Here is a 15,015-nt window from a genome sequence, read left to right as displayed (position 1 = left end):
AATACGTGTTCCTATCAAGGAGCGTACGTGAGTGTAGTGGATTGGATAATTGCATTATCTTCAGACCAGGTATATGTAAAATTGGGCACGCACCTAGGAAACCTTGTATTATATACGTTTTATAGCAGAATGTGGGTAGTCGAAAGGTCTTTGCGACTTCGTTTGGGTCTGTACCACGGTACCACGTCGTTGTATTATTTCTAAATACCAGTGAACTATTATTTTCTTCTGATTAAAAAATTTAAACTATAACTCCTGGTAATTATAAAACTTATAATCTCAGGGCACGTTTCACAAGTTTCAAGTAAACTTTATTTGTTTTCACTTTTTCGCCAGATAAACGACATTTCTGTAACGGCCGCCCTTAACAATATGCGATAATATTATCAGCGTATAATTATACAGTTCAATATATAAGGAACTAAAAAAGTTATAACATAACAATTCCAAACTTTTTATTAAATAAATACCAGTGTGCCCTTGGGTTTTGAATCTGTGGACATTCGTCTCGGCAATCCGTTTAACACCCAACTAGGCTATCTTAACATTATATAATATTAGGTTAAATAAGAAATATTGTGATGACTATTCTATATATTCTTCTTCACATCTGTCCCAGGGTGCGTCCTACTTCCTTTTCTATTCTCTGTTTAACTTTTCGGCCTCAATCTTCATGTGCAAATTTAGTTCCATAAATCAAAATGTGATTGATGTTTGTTGTTCGCGTGTGTGTACACGCCCTTATACGCATAGATACGTAACAATACGCAGAGATACGTAGAATAGCGGTACGCCGGTACGCATCGCTGATTCGTACACGTACGAACGATTTTTGTGAAACCTTCCCTGGCTTACACGAGGTTAAACGAAGTATTCAAATGTTGTACGGGTGAATTCGGTATTCATTTGACAGGATGTTTTGTTATGGGAAAAAGGTTAGAAAACTGTTTTCATGTGGGTAAAACAAAGGTCAATTTTGTCTACGGAACGAATGGAATGGTCCAACTGTTAGACCGACTCAACCGACGCGAACAACGTAATAGTTTCTAACACAAATCCGAAATGGCAATTTTGCTGTTGAGTTCTGTGTGGTCAGTGAGAATTGAAGGAGCCAAAAGGTTTTATTTAGTCAACGCATTCAAAATAATTATTGAGACAAGGTAAGTTCTCAGTCCGGAGTCTGTTATTTGTGCCCGATATGGCGATAGGCTCGCCCCCTATCACATCATGAGACGGAAGACACTTGGCAAAAAGTGGGTGCTTTAGTTGCGCCTCTGCTGTGTTTTTGTTTTGTATAAGTTCTCATATGGGTATATTGCTTTTATTATAGCTTTCCATATCTTTAAAACAAAATTGAATATTCAGTAAAATCTCTTCAATAATCTAAATGTTCCTTAAGCACCTACACGCTTTATTAATACCAAAACATAATCATAACCATGTAAACACTTGTAATTATTGTCGTTATTACATACGCTCGAGTTCATGTCGGCAATAAACATCCACGTTATGTCACAACAGATATGTACGTGATCCAAGAACACCGTATTCCGGAAATTCGAAACGTTGTAATTTTGGCGTGGTTGTGTGTTGTAGGGTCGGGCAAAGTGATATTGGGTTTTTTTAGTCACTATCAGTCCGGGGTCTGAAAATTGTGTCTGATAGGTTCAACTCTCAAATCATGGGACAGAATACACGCGGCGGAATGTGGGTGCATCCGTGTGCTTCTGTCTACCTCTTCGGGAATTATAGGCGTGAGTCTGTATGTATTCCATAAAGAAGTTTAAAGAATAATATACTTTATAATTATAGACGTAAGATTTTTTATGTTTTTGAATTCTCATATCAATAATTTAATTTCACCGTTAACATAGTGTAGGAATATGATGTTAATTTTTTTCTATATCGATGTTAATGTTTTATAAATATTTAGTAGATAGCTTCTAAAAACACGTTTTTTTAAAGTATCGGACCCCGCAGTCGACACCGCGGGAAACATACGAATGGGATACTGGCCCAGCTTAGCAATTGCAGGGCCCTGGAGGAATGCTGGAGACAGCTTGGTAGGAAGTGTTGAGGAATGATGACGAAACCCCTTAGGATGGCAGGAGGGTAGAAGGCTAGGAAATGTTCGCGAGCACTTATAAGCCTCAATAGGAATTAGCAACCATGAGGTATACACACTTAACTTTGTGTCTATGGCCGCTACAAATATCCCCCCGTGCATGAGCGTGCATTCGTTGTGGAGATACGGTTAGCGCGCTGTTTTGCTGGATTGAGCACCTTAATGACTTACTGCAACCGTTTTACTTCATACGCGTGGTCCCTGCCCAGTCGCTATAAAAGATATTTTCGTCAGTATCCAAGGTAGTTTATGCAAGGCCGCGGTAACACGCTGGATGGAATTCCAAAGCCCTTGTGTCGCGTATCTAGTACATAATAAAGGATTTACGGCGCTCTAAAACCGAGACATAAAGCTAAGCATTTTGGTTTAATGGCATGAAGTAGGGAATTTTGTTGTTTACAAGTTAAATATGCGGGTTCACTCGTTAAATCTTTTGTAAATTAGTTGCGAAGGAAAGTGCCTAAAACATTATTCTTAGATGTAGTAAACTTAAAATCAAGACAATTAAGTTAGAACTGTATTGCTTATAAGCCTTAAAGCCTAAATTTCAATTTACTGCTAAAAATTGGCGAAAAGTGGGCGCCCTAGTTGCGCCTCTGCATACACCTTCGGGGATAAATGCGTGATGTTATGTATGTATGTTATGTATGTATGTATGTTATGTATGTATGTTATGTATGTATGTTATGTATGTATGTTATGTATGTATGTTATGTACTGCTAAGAACCTAATTTTTGCAACAATGGAATAAAAATAGATTGTATGGATGTTGTCGACTCGCGGATTAATGTTCTTGAACTCTAGTAATTTCCACAATAAAATTATTCTGAGTATGTTTATCCGCGTTTTTGATCCTCGCCTACATAATATCAAAAGTAAATATTTTTGGATCAAGTAGTCCAATGTTAGAGGTATACTTTTTTAGAAGTTATTAATTGCAAATTCAAGAAATCATCTGAAAACATCACAAAAACTAACATTCAATTTTGATCATTATCTGATATTTTTACTTGAAGTACATTAACATACACTCTTTGTCGTTTAAAAAGTACTCAATATAAAATATAATTGAATCTCCCCTTCCTAATCTAAAATAATAAAAACCGATAATCAATCAATGAAGGAAATAAAAATATTCAATTTTTCCAATTGTATTTCAATAATTGAATAAATCAAATTTCCATAATATCCTGAACTTGATTATTCTTTGCGGAATCAACAATAATCCATTATTCCGTCGCGTCACACGTTTTACTTGCAAATATATTGAAATGGAGATTTCTGATTGGTGAATTATTTCATTGATAGTGTGTACGTGTCGAACGTCCATTGGTTCGTTAAAAGTTTTGCAACAGCCGTTATTTGAAGTTATTACGCGAACAGTGACGATTGACAACCGAATATTTAATAGTTGGTTTCTGCTCTGGCCAAATGTTTTTCGGTATAAAATTCTCTGCAATTTTCTGTGACAAAAAGTATATGTCGATCTAGAGTTTTGTATATGTGTGCCAATTTTAGTCTAAATCCTTTGGATGTTTATTTCGAACAAGCATCCAAACATTTTCACGAATTAATGATTTCTTATGTTAATGCAAATGTTAGACATTGAACTAATACTATTTTACGGACTTTATCGCGGTTTTTTATATTATAATTTTCTGTCGCTGTTTCCAAGTCTTTGTAGACTTCGTGGTCACGGAGAGGGGCATGGTTTTAGGACTTTTACGATTTCATATAAATTATTTACGTAAGATTTTATAAATAAAAATATTATTGATAAAAAAACGTACATAAATGTTACCCTATCATTAATATCACTAGTCTTCCCATACAGGACAAAATCTTTTTACAATTTCAATACACGATGCAACGGTGCATTTTTCTGTTAACTAACGGAACCTAACTCGACATTTATACTCCTTGCAATTTGCTTTGGCATTTTAGCCTCTATTTTAACTTCAGCCTTTCAGCAGCGCCCAGTAATTTCGCAAAGGCTTGCGGTTGGAAATATTTCGATCAATATTTCTACCAAAAAGAATGGAAAAGATTACAAAAGGTTCCTTTACGAGTGCACGAGTGTTTCTATTGATTTGGGCTTTAAAGCGATAGTGCGGTATTGAAGACTTTGTCCCGTCTCTGTGATATTTGCAACACTGAAGAAATTATTTTTTCTGGAACTACTTTTTGAAACCTATTTTTTAATCAAAGTTATATCAGAACAAACTACATCACTCCTATTTGTCACCTTGTTCATAAATATGATCTATACAAATAATACTAACATTATAATGGTTCGATCTCTGTATATTATAGATATTGAAGAAAAACTAATTTTATATTGGGGCTTAATTTGAGCAACAGAAACCAAGACAACAATTTTTAGGATTATTGTCTGTCTGTAATACAGATATTTGTACAGATATCACGCAAGAACTACTGCATGGAATTTAAAGCAGTTTTAACCGTTATATTGCTGGAAGTCTAACTAAAAATATTGGCTCAATTTTATTCCTGGCGTTCCGCTTTAAATTTTAATATTTATTAAAATATAAAGCGGAATTTTCATCCCGGTAACATTTTCATACTTTAAAGTTATACTAAACGTTATTGAATCCAGTGTTTGTTCCCAGTGCGAGCCAGTCCCTGGGCTTGGATTCCGGCGTGGCTCCTATCGATGCGTTTGCAGACGAGGCTTCTACTTTCCCAACACCACCGCTGTCAACAGATACTACAACGGGAGTGAAATAGAAGAGGAGTATGAAAAACATCTTCTGGTAATACTATGTTTAAATAATAACATACTATTTTTTATTGCGTTGAATAACTAGACGAGTTTGCTGTTCGCCTGATGGTAAGCGATACGACCGTCCATAAACATTAGAAACGTCAACCAATATGATGAATTACAAATTATTTTTTGGTATTCCACTGCGCAGCCATCCTGATACATGAGATGTTAAGTCTCTAAATGCCCAGTACTTACACTGGCTGCAATGTCGTTCAAACTGAAAAACAACAGTGTATGCACACTTCTGCGTTGCGATAGATCTCCTCGGCTACGCGAAATCTACCTACGAAATTAATTTGAAAAACTATCTACAGCATCAAACAAATCTCTACTCGTACATCGATGCCTTCGAATGCCTACCCTGCGCCGAGGGTTGTGAGGCCTGCATGGACGGCTCTCCCTGCGTAGCTGCCCTTAACTGGGTAGTGAGGACTACCATCTTCGCCCTCGCGTGTTTGGTCATCTCCTGTCTGCCGTTCATCGTGTATTTCACCATCAAATACGGCCATGTGAGAGTAAGTACCTCATCATAATAGATCGTTGTTTTAGTTTCATATTTACGTATTATGAGAGATTTTTCTGGCAATATTTCAAAGGAACTGCATTTTCCCATCAGAATTGTCGCTTTTAAATCCACAATTTCAATGCGAAATTCATATTTTAAGTTGGTGCATTGAGAATTATCACTCCCGTCGTTTTCAATCCGATTACCAGTCCACAATGATAGGAAGCATTACTCGATTCTACGAAACTACTGCAGCGAACGTTATCTGAAGTTAGCAAACTTAATAGTAGAACTCTGTACCTAAAACATTAGTAACTGAGTGAATACCTTACATTAGTGTATTGTTTTAAACTTTAATGAGATATTTTTACAACTATTATAATTTTTCCAAGGCTCTATTTCCCAGTGAAGATGTGTCATATCGAACTAAAGAAATAATTTGCTTCAAAGTCATTCGTCTGGCATTGCCAGTACTCATTGTCAAAGTCAGTGGTGCTTGCCGGTCGAGTTGGGCCCTTTTACTACTTTAAATATTACCATCATTCATTAATGGCGTTAAGAATAAACTATGTATAATGACAAATAGTAACATAATTTACTACTTGGTTCCACCATTATGATCAATTCAGCCGTTTTTATTTGTCCATTGTTAGCCAAAAGCTTTTTTTTTACAATTCTGTCCTATCCTGATCCTATGTCAGTCTCATTCACGCTATGTTTTATAGTTTGATGACGTCGTCTTCAAGTCTAACTGATCTTCTTCTCTCTTGATATCTTGGAGTCCCCAATCTGTAACCTTAGATCTTTTAACTTTCCAAACGTCCAGCATAACTATTTCACTCTCCCACATAAAAATATCCTTCATCAATTGAGTTTAGAATGAAGAACAAATACGTACTTCATACAATCACATAGTATAACAGACTTGTAGCTATGTCTTGTGTATGATACTGTTTCTCTTTTATTTACCATTCATGCCTACGAGCGCTCTTGAACAATACCGCTGCCATTGTAGCACTCAGTGCAATTATTGTAATCGTCTTCTTTTATTTTAATTGTCTTTATGTTCGCGTCGTACAATGTATTCTACAGTAAATAGTTTTCTGTTGAGTACAACTTGAATTACAAATGAAATAAGCGGTACTTCACTTTAACTGACAAATTGAATATCTAATTGTTAATTGGAATTTCTCTTTGTGCAATAATAAAAGCTACTGCGTTTGTCTTTTTTTAAGTGTTGCTTTTTTTTGTTGATCACTGAATTCTTGATCCGTGGTGGTCAGAAAATTTAAATATGTAGATAATAAAAATTATTGAATTTGATTATAATGAGACATAGTGTCTAGTAAAGGATATACATCTGAAATCAATTCAGCATTTACACAATCGTTTAAGTGTAAAATAAATAAATTAAACTAATTGATATTTACAAATGACGGCTAAATAATTTGTTTTTAATCTTAAGATTTATTGATTTCCTATTTTTTATCAAAATATTTGGACGTACTCGCATTGGACACTTTTTCATAAACTACCAAGCCTTTAATTAGTTCCAACTTCTACCTTTCCCAACTCATAAGCGACTTCAAACATATCAGAAAATGAATCGGGAAGAAAAAATGTTGATAGCATCGCTAATCTGTCAGTGACAGAGGCTGAGCTCTTGATTGATATACTGCTTGAGGCACAAAAGGCCTTTGAGTCCAGGGGCGACTGACGTTCACGTATTGATTTTTATAGAAAACACGAATTTACCGGTATAAGGTTATCTGTATTTTGTGGGAGGGATTTATGGACTTTATTGGCTATATGTTTATCGTTGGGATAAACAGCCACCAACCTATTTGTAACGTGGTTGAGGATTTGGATTTCATTTTGAGGCTAATTATTATTTTTTGATTAATTACTGTCGTACTTTTCACCCAGTTGTACAGTGTGCCAGTATTGTAACAGTCTTGTATTCCTGCTTAGTTAGATAAATGGAAAGAATAATATATTCCTCACTCCTCCGTATTTGTCTACCTGATTAATTTCATTGTGAAACCAGCCGAGTTTCACCGCTCGATGTCATACATTGCGCGCCACTGCTGATGCTGGCTTAAAGGAGTTGCAATAGTGGGCGCGAGGACGGGATAGTCTCGTAGGCTTCTCTTCTATTAAAATAGTATATAAACCTGGTGAACTATTTGTGCTTTTATCAAATATTTGCGTATTATAACCTCAAATTGGTGGGTAAATCTTCAAGAGAAGCTTAAATTCAACAGTCTTCCAAAAACTGAAGATGATAACGACATCAATAATAATAAGATTTTACTAGAAACTTCTATTTACGTAGGTGGTGAGAGCGGCTAGCCCAGCTCTCCTCAGGGTCATAGTGCTGGGAGCGCTGCTCATCTACTGCACCACGCTGGTCATGTACGGCAGGCCGACAGTCCTCACCTGCACTGCCAGGGTGTGGCTGAGGGAAGTCGGGTTTTGCCTCACGTACGGCGCTCTGATGCTCAAGACTTGGAGGTAAGGTACCTATACACTTGCAGGTCGGGTAACATAAAATAGCAAAAAGAATGGGGGAGACTGACTTTATTTACCTACAATTTATGTACAGTTATAATTTATGTTACCTGCCAATGAGGATACTTTTTAAAATCCCAACTCTTTACAATAATTGTACTAGTCAGCTGATGATAAAATGGTTGATATTCATTCTTTCTACTAAGGTAATCTTCTCTAATTTATTGGCCTTTATTGCCTTTCAATTTACCGTCTACCAGGCTAATCAGGCCGTAATAATTCTAATGAACGCCAGCGATTGCGACTTTGCCGCTAAAACGAGTGAAACAATCTCGGTAGCTATTTCTAGATTGATAACAAAAATAAAATTGTACTTATTCCGATCATTGATAAATATTTTATTTGGATTATACATAGCATCATTATCACCTGTTTTCAATGAAAGATCGAAATCTCAATCTCCAATCCGACCCCGAGAATGAATCAATCAAAATAACTAATTTGCAAACGTTTCAAAAATTACTTTGTTCTGATTGGTCCATTTTCGAGATAGATCGAAAGAAGTGATTAGGGTCGTTTATTGTAAATAGTACATCTCATGATATGTCAAGATGAAAATATATCCTATTTTTCCAAATATTTTCTTCCTAAACATCGTAATTATTAGGTTTCCTCATTCCCTTCCCCTGGCTTAATTACGTTCGCAACTTATTCCCCTGGAGTATATTGATCAAATCACTCCAAGGCCCGTGTTACAAATTTGAAAATTCAATAATCTACATCTATTAATATTGGATTATGTAAGTTCGCAAGTTCGGCTGTTATATATTCTCAACCATTCTCCATTCCATACGGAATTCCATAATTTAGTAAATGTAACGTATTGATTGGGAAGATTTCGTTTGAGAAGGTTACGGATGAAACATTTAGTAATAAGAAGTTATTTTATAGAAATATCCGATTATGAATATTATGAGGTACAAGTAAACGCTGTTAAACCAGCAAGATTTTATTTAAGTAATTACTTTAATAATATTGTATATTTTTTTTTATTTTTATGCAATTATAAGTCGAATGACAAGAGATGACTTGCCCTTCGCCAATGGCTACAATTATGCCGGCTTATTTGCATTATATCCACAAATATAATTTACCCGCGCAGTAATTTAAAAAATTGAGCACCTAAAGCGCGCAAGTATGCTTATTATTTTCTGTATTATTTTGATTTGGTCGTATTTTTTTCTTATAAATAAACTAGCGACCCGCCCCGGCTTCGCACGGGTGCAATGCTGACTATTTAATGGATGTTATTATTATACATATAAATCTTCCTCTTGAATCACTCTATCTATTAAAAAAAAACGCATCAAAATCCGTTGCGTAGTTTTAAAGATTTAAGCATACAAAGGGACATAGGGACAGAGAAAGCCACTTTGTTTTATACTATGTAATGATTAAAAATATAAATGAAGTTACAATTACCGATGTAAGTACTATTTGCGTTTATTACTCATAGTACAATAACTAATTGATTTAAAAAGTAATAAAAAAGCCTATGTTTGTGCGTCTTTTCTAATTAAAAAGTTCGCGTTCCATTTTACTTAATTCCCAATAAACAGTCACAATAGGCATTTATCTTTGAGACTGCCCTTCAAGTTGTAAAGGTCAGTACAAAGTCAAAAGATCCATCTATTGTTTTGCCCTATTGTATTGAGAGGTTGGCTCATTTACTAAATCGCAGCTCAGACAGTCATATTACAAATAAATGAATACATCGAAAGAACACAATTCGATACTAGTTTGGTATCGTGGTTCCAACTATAATGTATTATCTGTTCCACAAAATGAAGATATGAAGGTGGGATACACGGAACGCAAGTTATGCGTGAAACGGAATTTGTTATAAGCGAAGAGGAAAGAAGTGATTTGAATGTTACAATTAGGAAAAAGAGATTAATTATGTAGTTTTTATAGTCGTAGAAGGTTCAGTTGAAGGCAATTACAAAATAAATAAAGACGTGCCTATATAGAAAAGCATACAATTTTATTTTTAATTGCAATATCCCGATAAAAAAATATGTGTACACAAAGATGTCTTGGTATAAATTCGGACTCAATACTTGCTTTAGTTATAATTCTACAATAGACAGGACAATGCAACGTACTAACAAGAATTACCTCAGTAATTACAAAACTATTACTATAAATAAAAATCAAAAATATAGTCCTTTGGTCAATGTTTTAAGACTACTGTAATTACGTTATTTTTACACACGAACGTTATTTTGATTCCAATATCTCAAAGCTTACATATTATTCTTATATAAGTTATTAGATGTTATTAAACTTACCAACTAACTTCATCAGAGTTGTTCCAATTTGTTTTCGTTCTTTATATTGCTTATATTCATTAGTTATTTTGGGGCAATTTGTTATATTATAACATATTTTTCTTTAATAGAAAAAATACGATTATTTTTTTGATATATATAGTATTTATACTATTACTTTGCTTCACTCAACTATGGCCTAATCCCTCTCAGTAGTAGAGGAGGCCCGTGCTCAACAGTGGGACAGTATATAATACAGGGCTGATATTATTATTATTATATTTATACTATTATGTACCTGTGTATTTGTTAGAATATTTTATTTCTTAAACATTTTATATACTTGTTTTCCATTGTAAGTATAAAGATTTGTAGTTCAAATTCTCATTCCCTTTAACAATATCCTTTTCAATTGTAAATAAAAATATCCTAGCCAATAACGGGAATAGCAATACCGTAAATTCTTACCCCCTTATTCATAAACGTTTTTTATCTAAGGACGAAGTAAAGCTGTGATAACAAGCTTGTTTTTCAGTGCCCAACGGCACTGACAGACATAGGGCCGTTGTGATTGGTTATTATTGTTGCATCTCAATATTAGCCAATCACAACGGCCCTATGTCTACGCACTGCGAAGACTGCCATGCCGTCAGCACTGAGAAACAGACTTGTTATCACAGCTTTACTCGGTCGTTAGATAAAAAACGTTTATGAATAAGGGGGTTAGAATATAATTCAATCTATCGCTTCCTGTTACCGTCAGTTCGACGTAAACACAATCCCTGAAAACAATGTTTGCCCTAAGGAAATTTGACAAATGATCCAACTTCCGGCTTTGTGTGTCGAAGCTTGGCGTTAATTCCAGCTAATAATATATTTGTTTATTATATCTCTTTTATCATTTATTGTAAGTATATTGTATGCCTTATAATTACTTATATTAAAAAAGGTCCATTGAATAAAATTAAATTATGAATATTATAAATTTATATGTAAGTTGGAATGTAAATGCTAAATATTTGTTGAATACTATGTATTTTTATGAGTCTAGTATTTTGAGGGAGATGTGTAAATATTTTTAAAGATATTAATTCGAGTTCCGCTTTCACCCAGTTCACTTTATTGTATTGAAGGTTGCCAAGAATCTTAAAATTTGAATTAAAGCATAAACTTTATAGGTATTTCATCCGTTCATTCAAATAACTTGAGATAATGAGTACGTATTACGGAGATTGTAAAAGATATGTTGGTTCTTTGATAATCATATAACTATGATTTCAATCACAACTGCGACGGATTGGTAAGCCATGTCGCCATATTTAGGCTGTAATATAACATACCACTTGATAAATATTAATTATATTTCCGCGAACCGAAAAGCCGTCAAAAATACACAACATATTTCATTAACGAAGTCTGAAGAAATATTTACAGCACAGAATACAGTGACAAACAGGCAAAAATAAATTAAATTCCCCAGGGAGCAGATTAAGAGATCACGGACGAGAAGAATTCATTTTGAGGACCTTTGTGACGTTCCTGTCTTCTTATTGTCTAACGAATACCAAAAAAGACAAAAAAGAAGAATATTTTGAAGTGGTAGTTAGTCCTTAGAAGGGTAAAGTTAGAGTTCTTGCGTTCAATTCCACCGAACTCAGGCTGCTGCAGCTAGATACTAGACTAATAATACGATAAATACCTATAAATATGATATAGAAAAACATTCAAATTCAAATAGGAACTCCACAATTTTGTTTTCGCTGTACGAATATAATATCAATCCTGTATGATATACCTACTTTCCCACTGCTGGGCACGATCCTTCTCTATTACTGAAAGGGGTTAAGCATTAGTCCACCATGCTGGCCTAGTGCAGATTGGCAGACTCCACATACATTACAAACATATATTCAGGTTTCCACACGATGTTTTCCTTCACCGACCTTCAAAAACACAAACATAATTTTAGAAAAGTGCGCCATTGTGATTTGAACCTGCGAACATTCGTCTTGACACACCGTTCCTCTCCCAAGCCATAGCCGTGTCCTGAAATAAACGTTAGGTAAATTTAAAAATAAATTTTGATACCATTAAAACTCCTCTTTTACATTAATGGAGGAACAATACACTTTTAAAGTAAGAACTTATTCACAACTACCTGGGAGGACCGTTTGCCGCATACTTTAAATTAAAAATGAACAAACGCTAGAGCACGTACATTTGAGGTATTAGTTTGACTAACTAAAGGTGCCTTTCCACCACTGTAATATGCTGTGGCGGCTAAGGATATTTTTCTATAGGGAATTTAATATCATATTGGCTTGGACAACCTCGCCTATTTGTCAAGCTACCCCTTTAAATTTGAGCAAAATATATCTACGTTTCATTCATGTTATACACAAATATGGATATAATGTGTGAGCACCTTTTTAGTATAACAGAAACGTACTTCGATTTAAATATAGAAAACAGGTATAATGTGAAAATGTTAATTAATTTTCAAATAAACAAGGTTCAGGGAAAGTATTTTTATTATTGTGTCCTTGGTTCTGTCTTCTTATTGATAAAATCAATAGAATGTCCAACTAAAGCCTCTTTTAGACAGAGCAATTGTTGGTAGCAATAATCGTACGCAATAACACTCAGGGGATTATTGCATACTGTTCAAACGCAATCGAGAACTAAGAACTTTTTTGATTATCTGTCAGAGTCATACACGATTATTGATCCAAGCGAGTATTGCCTGTCAACATTGACGAGAATTATGTCGTCCTTGCGCATATTTAGATGAGATAAATTTTTAATATCCTTTTAAGAATAGCATATGAAAGCCCTGTATTATATACTGTCCCACTGCTGGGCACAGGCCTCCTCTACTACTGAGAGATATTAGGCCTCAGTTCACCACGCTGGCCCAGTGCGGTTTAGTAGACTTCACACACCCTCAAAATTCCTATAGAGAACTTCTCCAATATGCGGGTTTTTTCACGATGTTTTCTTTCACCGTTAAAGAAAGCGATATACTAGTGTATTCTTAGTGAATACACAAATAACTTTAGAAAAGACAGAGGTGTGCGCCCTTGGGTTTTGAACCTACGGACATTCGTTTTGACAGTCTGTTCCACAACCAACTAGGCTATCGTCGCTTTTAATATTTAATTTATCGCTACCTTGGCCCAATAGCAGAGTACACAAGCTGTAACATTGTCGTAGAAATTTCTTCAAACACTTGAATTAGTAAGTCATCGGTATAGCAGCGTCACCTTGAAAATTCTACTAGGTTTATAATAATAATAATAAAGTCAGAGGTGTGTGCCCTTGGGATTCGTCTTTGCAGTCCGTTCCAGGCCCAACTAGGCTATCGCCGCCGCCTACTAGGTTTGCCGAAAAATTTCAAACTACATAAATACCAAGCAAATACCGCAAAATGATTACAGAAATTACTAAAACATCCATTTGCAGGTATTAAATTCCAGGCTCTCCTCTGCGTTAATTTATTTCTTATTAGATTTTCTCCGTATCTCCGTATTATCGTCCATTCCTGGGATTAAAATTCTGCAGCACATAAGTATAATTAAACTTCTCATTGACGAGAATCTTTTAAAATGGGATCAGCATTTTCGGGTAAACAAAAATTACCTTCTTATAATAATATAGATTGTCTTTTAAGCTACGATCTCATAATTGGTTTTCTGGGTTGCTTAACCATTATTTTTTCCGGTTTATCAGTCACTTACCGCTCCATAAGCTATCCTAAATGATGTCTATCCGTGCTTTAGAATTAATCAAACCAATAATTACTTTCATAATATTACAGAGAAATCGGCTATTAGATTCTATAATTACTTCCTATCGCTTTTCAAATGTTGATGACGAAACAAACTTCTAACGTCAATCAAACGTCGGAAACTCTAAACTCCGCAGCGAAACATTTTTAATCAACAAGTTAATTTTACTAATCACTGTTTTGTCACTTCTTTCTGTTTAAATTTTAATATGAAAATGGTTTTTAAGTGCCATAAATGAATTTAATACATGATTAACGACATTCATGCTTTTTTTACTTTGTGTTTTTGGACGGTATCTGCCTCGGTGGCGTAGTTGTATTGCGATACGAGTTTTCGCACTGAGGTCTCGGGTTCGAATCCCAGGTCGGGCAAAATGATATTGTTTTTTTCTCAGTATCAGCCTGGAGTCTGGAATTTGGACCCGATATGGCAATAGGTTCGCCCATATCACATCATAGAACAGAACACACATGGCCAAAAGTGGGTACCCTGGTTGCACCACAACCATTTTTGTTTGTGGTGTAAGCTAATACTTTCCATTTGTTTAGGATATCAGTAATATTCCAAGTGAGGTCAGCGAAGGCAGTGAAGATATCAGACATGTACCTTCTCCGGAGGATCGGAGTGATCGTGGGGGTGGCGTGCGTGCTGCTCGCCATCAGGACGCTGGTGGCGCCGCCCGCCGTCATCGTCGGGAGGACCAAAGACGACCTCAAAGCGTACCTCTGTAATACTGATTGGTGGGACCACTCCTTTACTACCTGTAAGTATTATTATTATAAGGGTACATTATTATGAGGGTAGATTATTTTAAGCTTACCAGATGATATGTCAATGCGCAGTTGGTCGTCCACCTACAAGGTAGACAGTCGACGTAAAAGTTGCAGGAGATCGTTGTATACAGGACGTTTGTAAGACGTTGATCTGGAAATCTTTGGTTATGTATAAACTAGAAAAAGCTGACTCT

At 35.3% G+C, this 15,015-nt stretch overlaps 1 protein-coding gene across 1 annotated transcript in view; it reads left to right on the top strand.

Moving 5' to 3' along the window:
- The window catches only part of LOC115448100 (probable G-protein coupled receptor CG31760), a 132,030-nt gene that overhangs the window by 102,158 nt on the left and 14,857 nt on the right, over positions 1-15,015 (top strand). Inside the window, exons 5-8 of the mRNA XM_030175408.2 lie at positions 4,757-4,900; positions 5,229-5,429; positions 7,755-7,933; positions 14,597-14,811. Coding sequence (XP_030031268.2) covers positions 4,757-4,900; positions 5,229-5,429; positions 7,755-7,933; positions 14,597-14,811 — 739 coding nt within the window. The remainder of the gene's footprint in view (positions 1-4,756; positions 4,901-5,228; positions 5,430-7,754; positions 7,934-14,596; positions 14,812-15,015) is intronic.

Source organism: Manduca sexta, chromosome 25 (assembly GCF_014839805.1).
Source record: "Manduca sexta isolate Smith_Timp_Sample1 chromosome 25, JHU_Msex_v1.0, whole genome shotgun sequence".
NCBI lineage: Eukaryota > Metazoa > Arthropoda > Insecta > Lepidoptera > Sphingidae > Manduca > Manduca sexta.
This window is presented reverse-complemented; position numbering and strand designations above follow the sequence as displayed.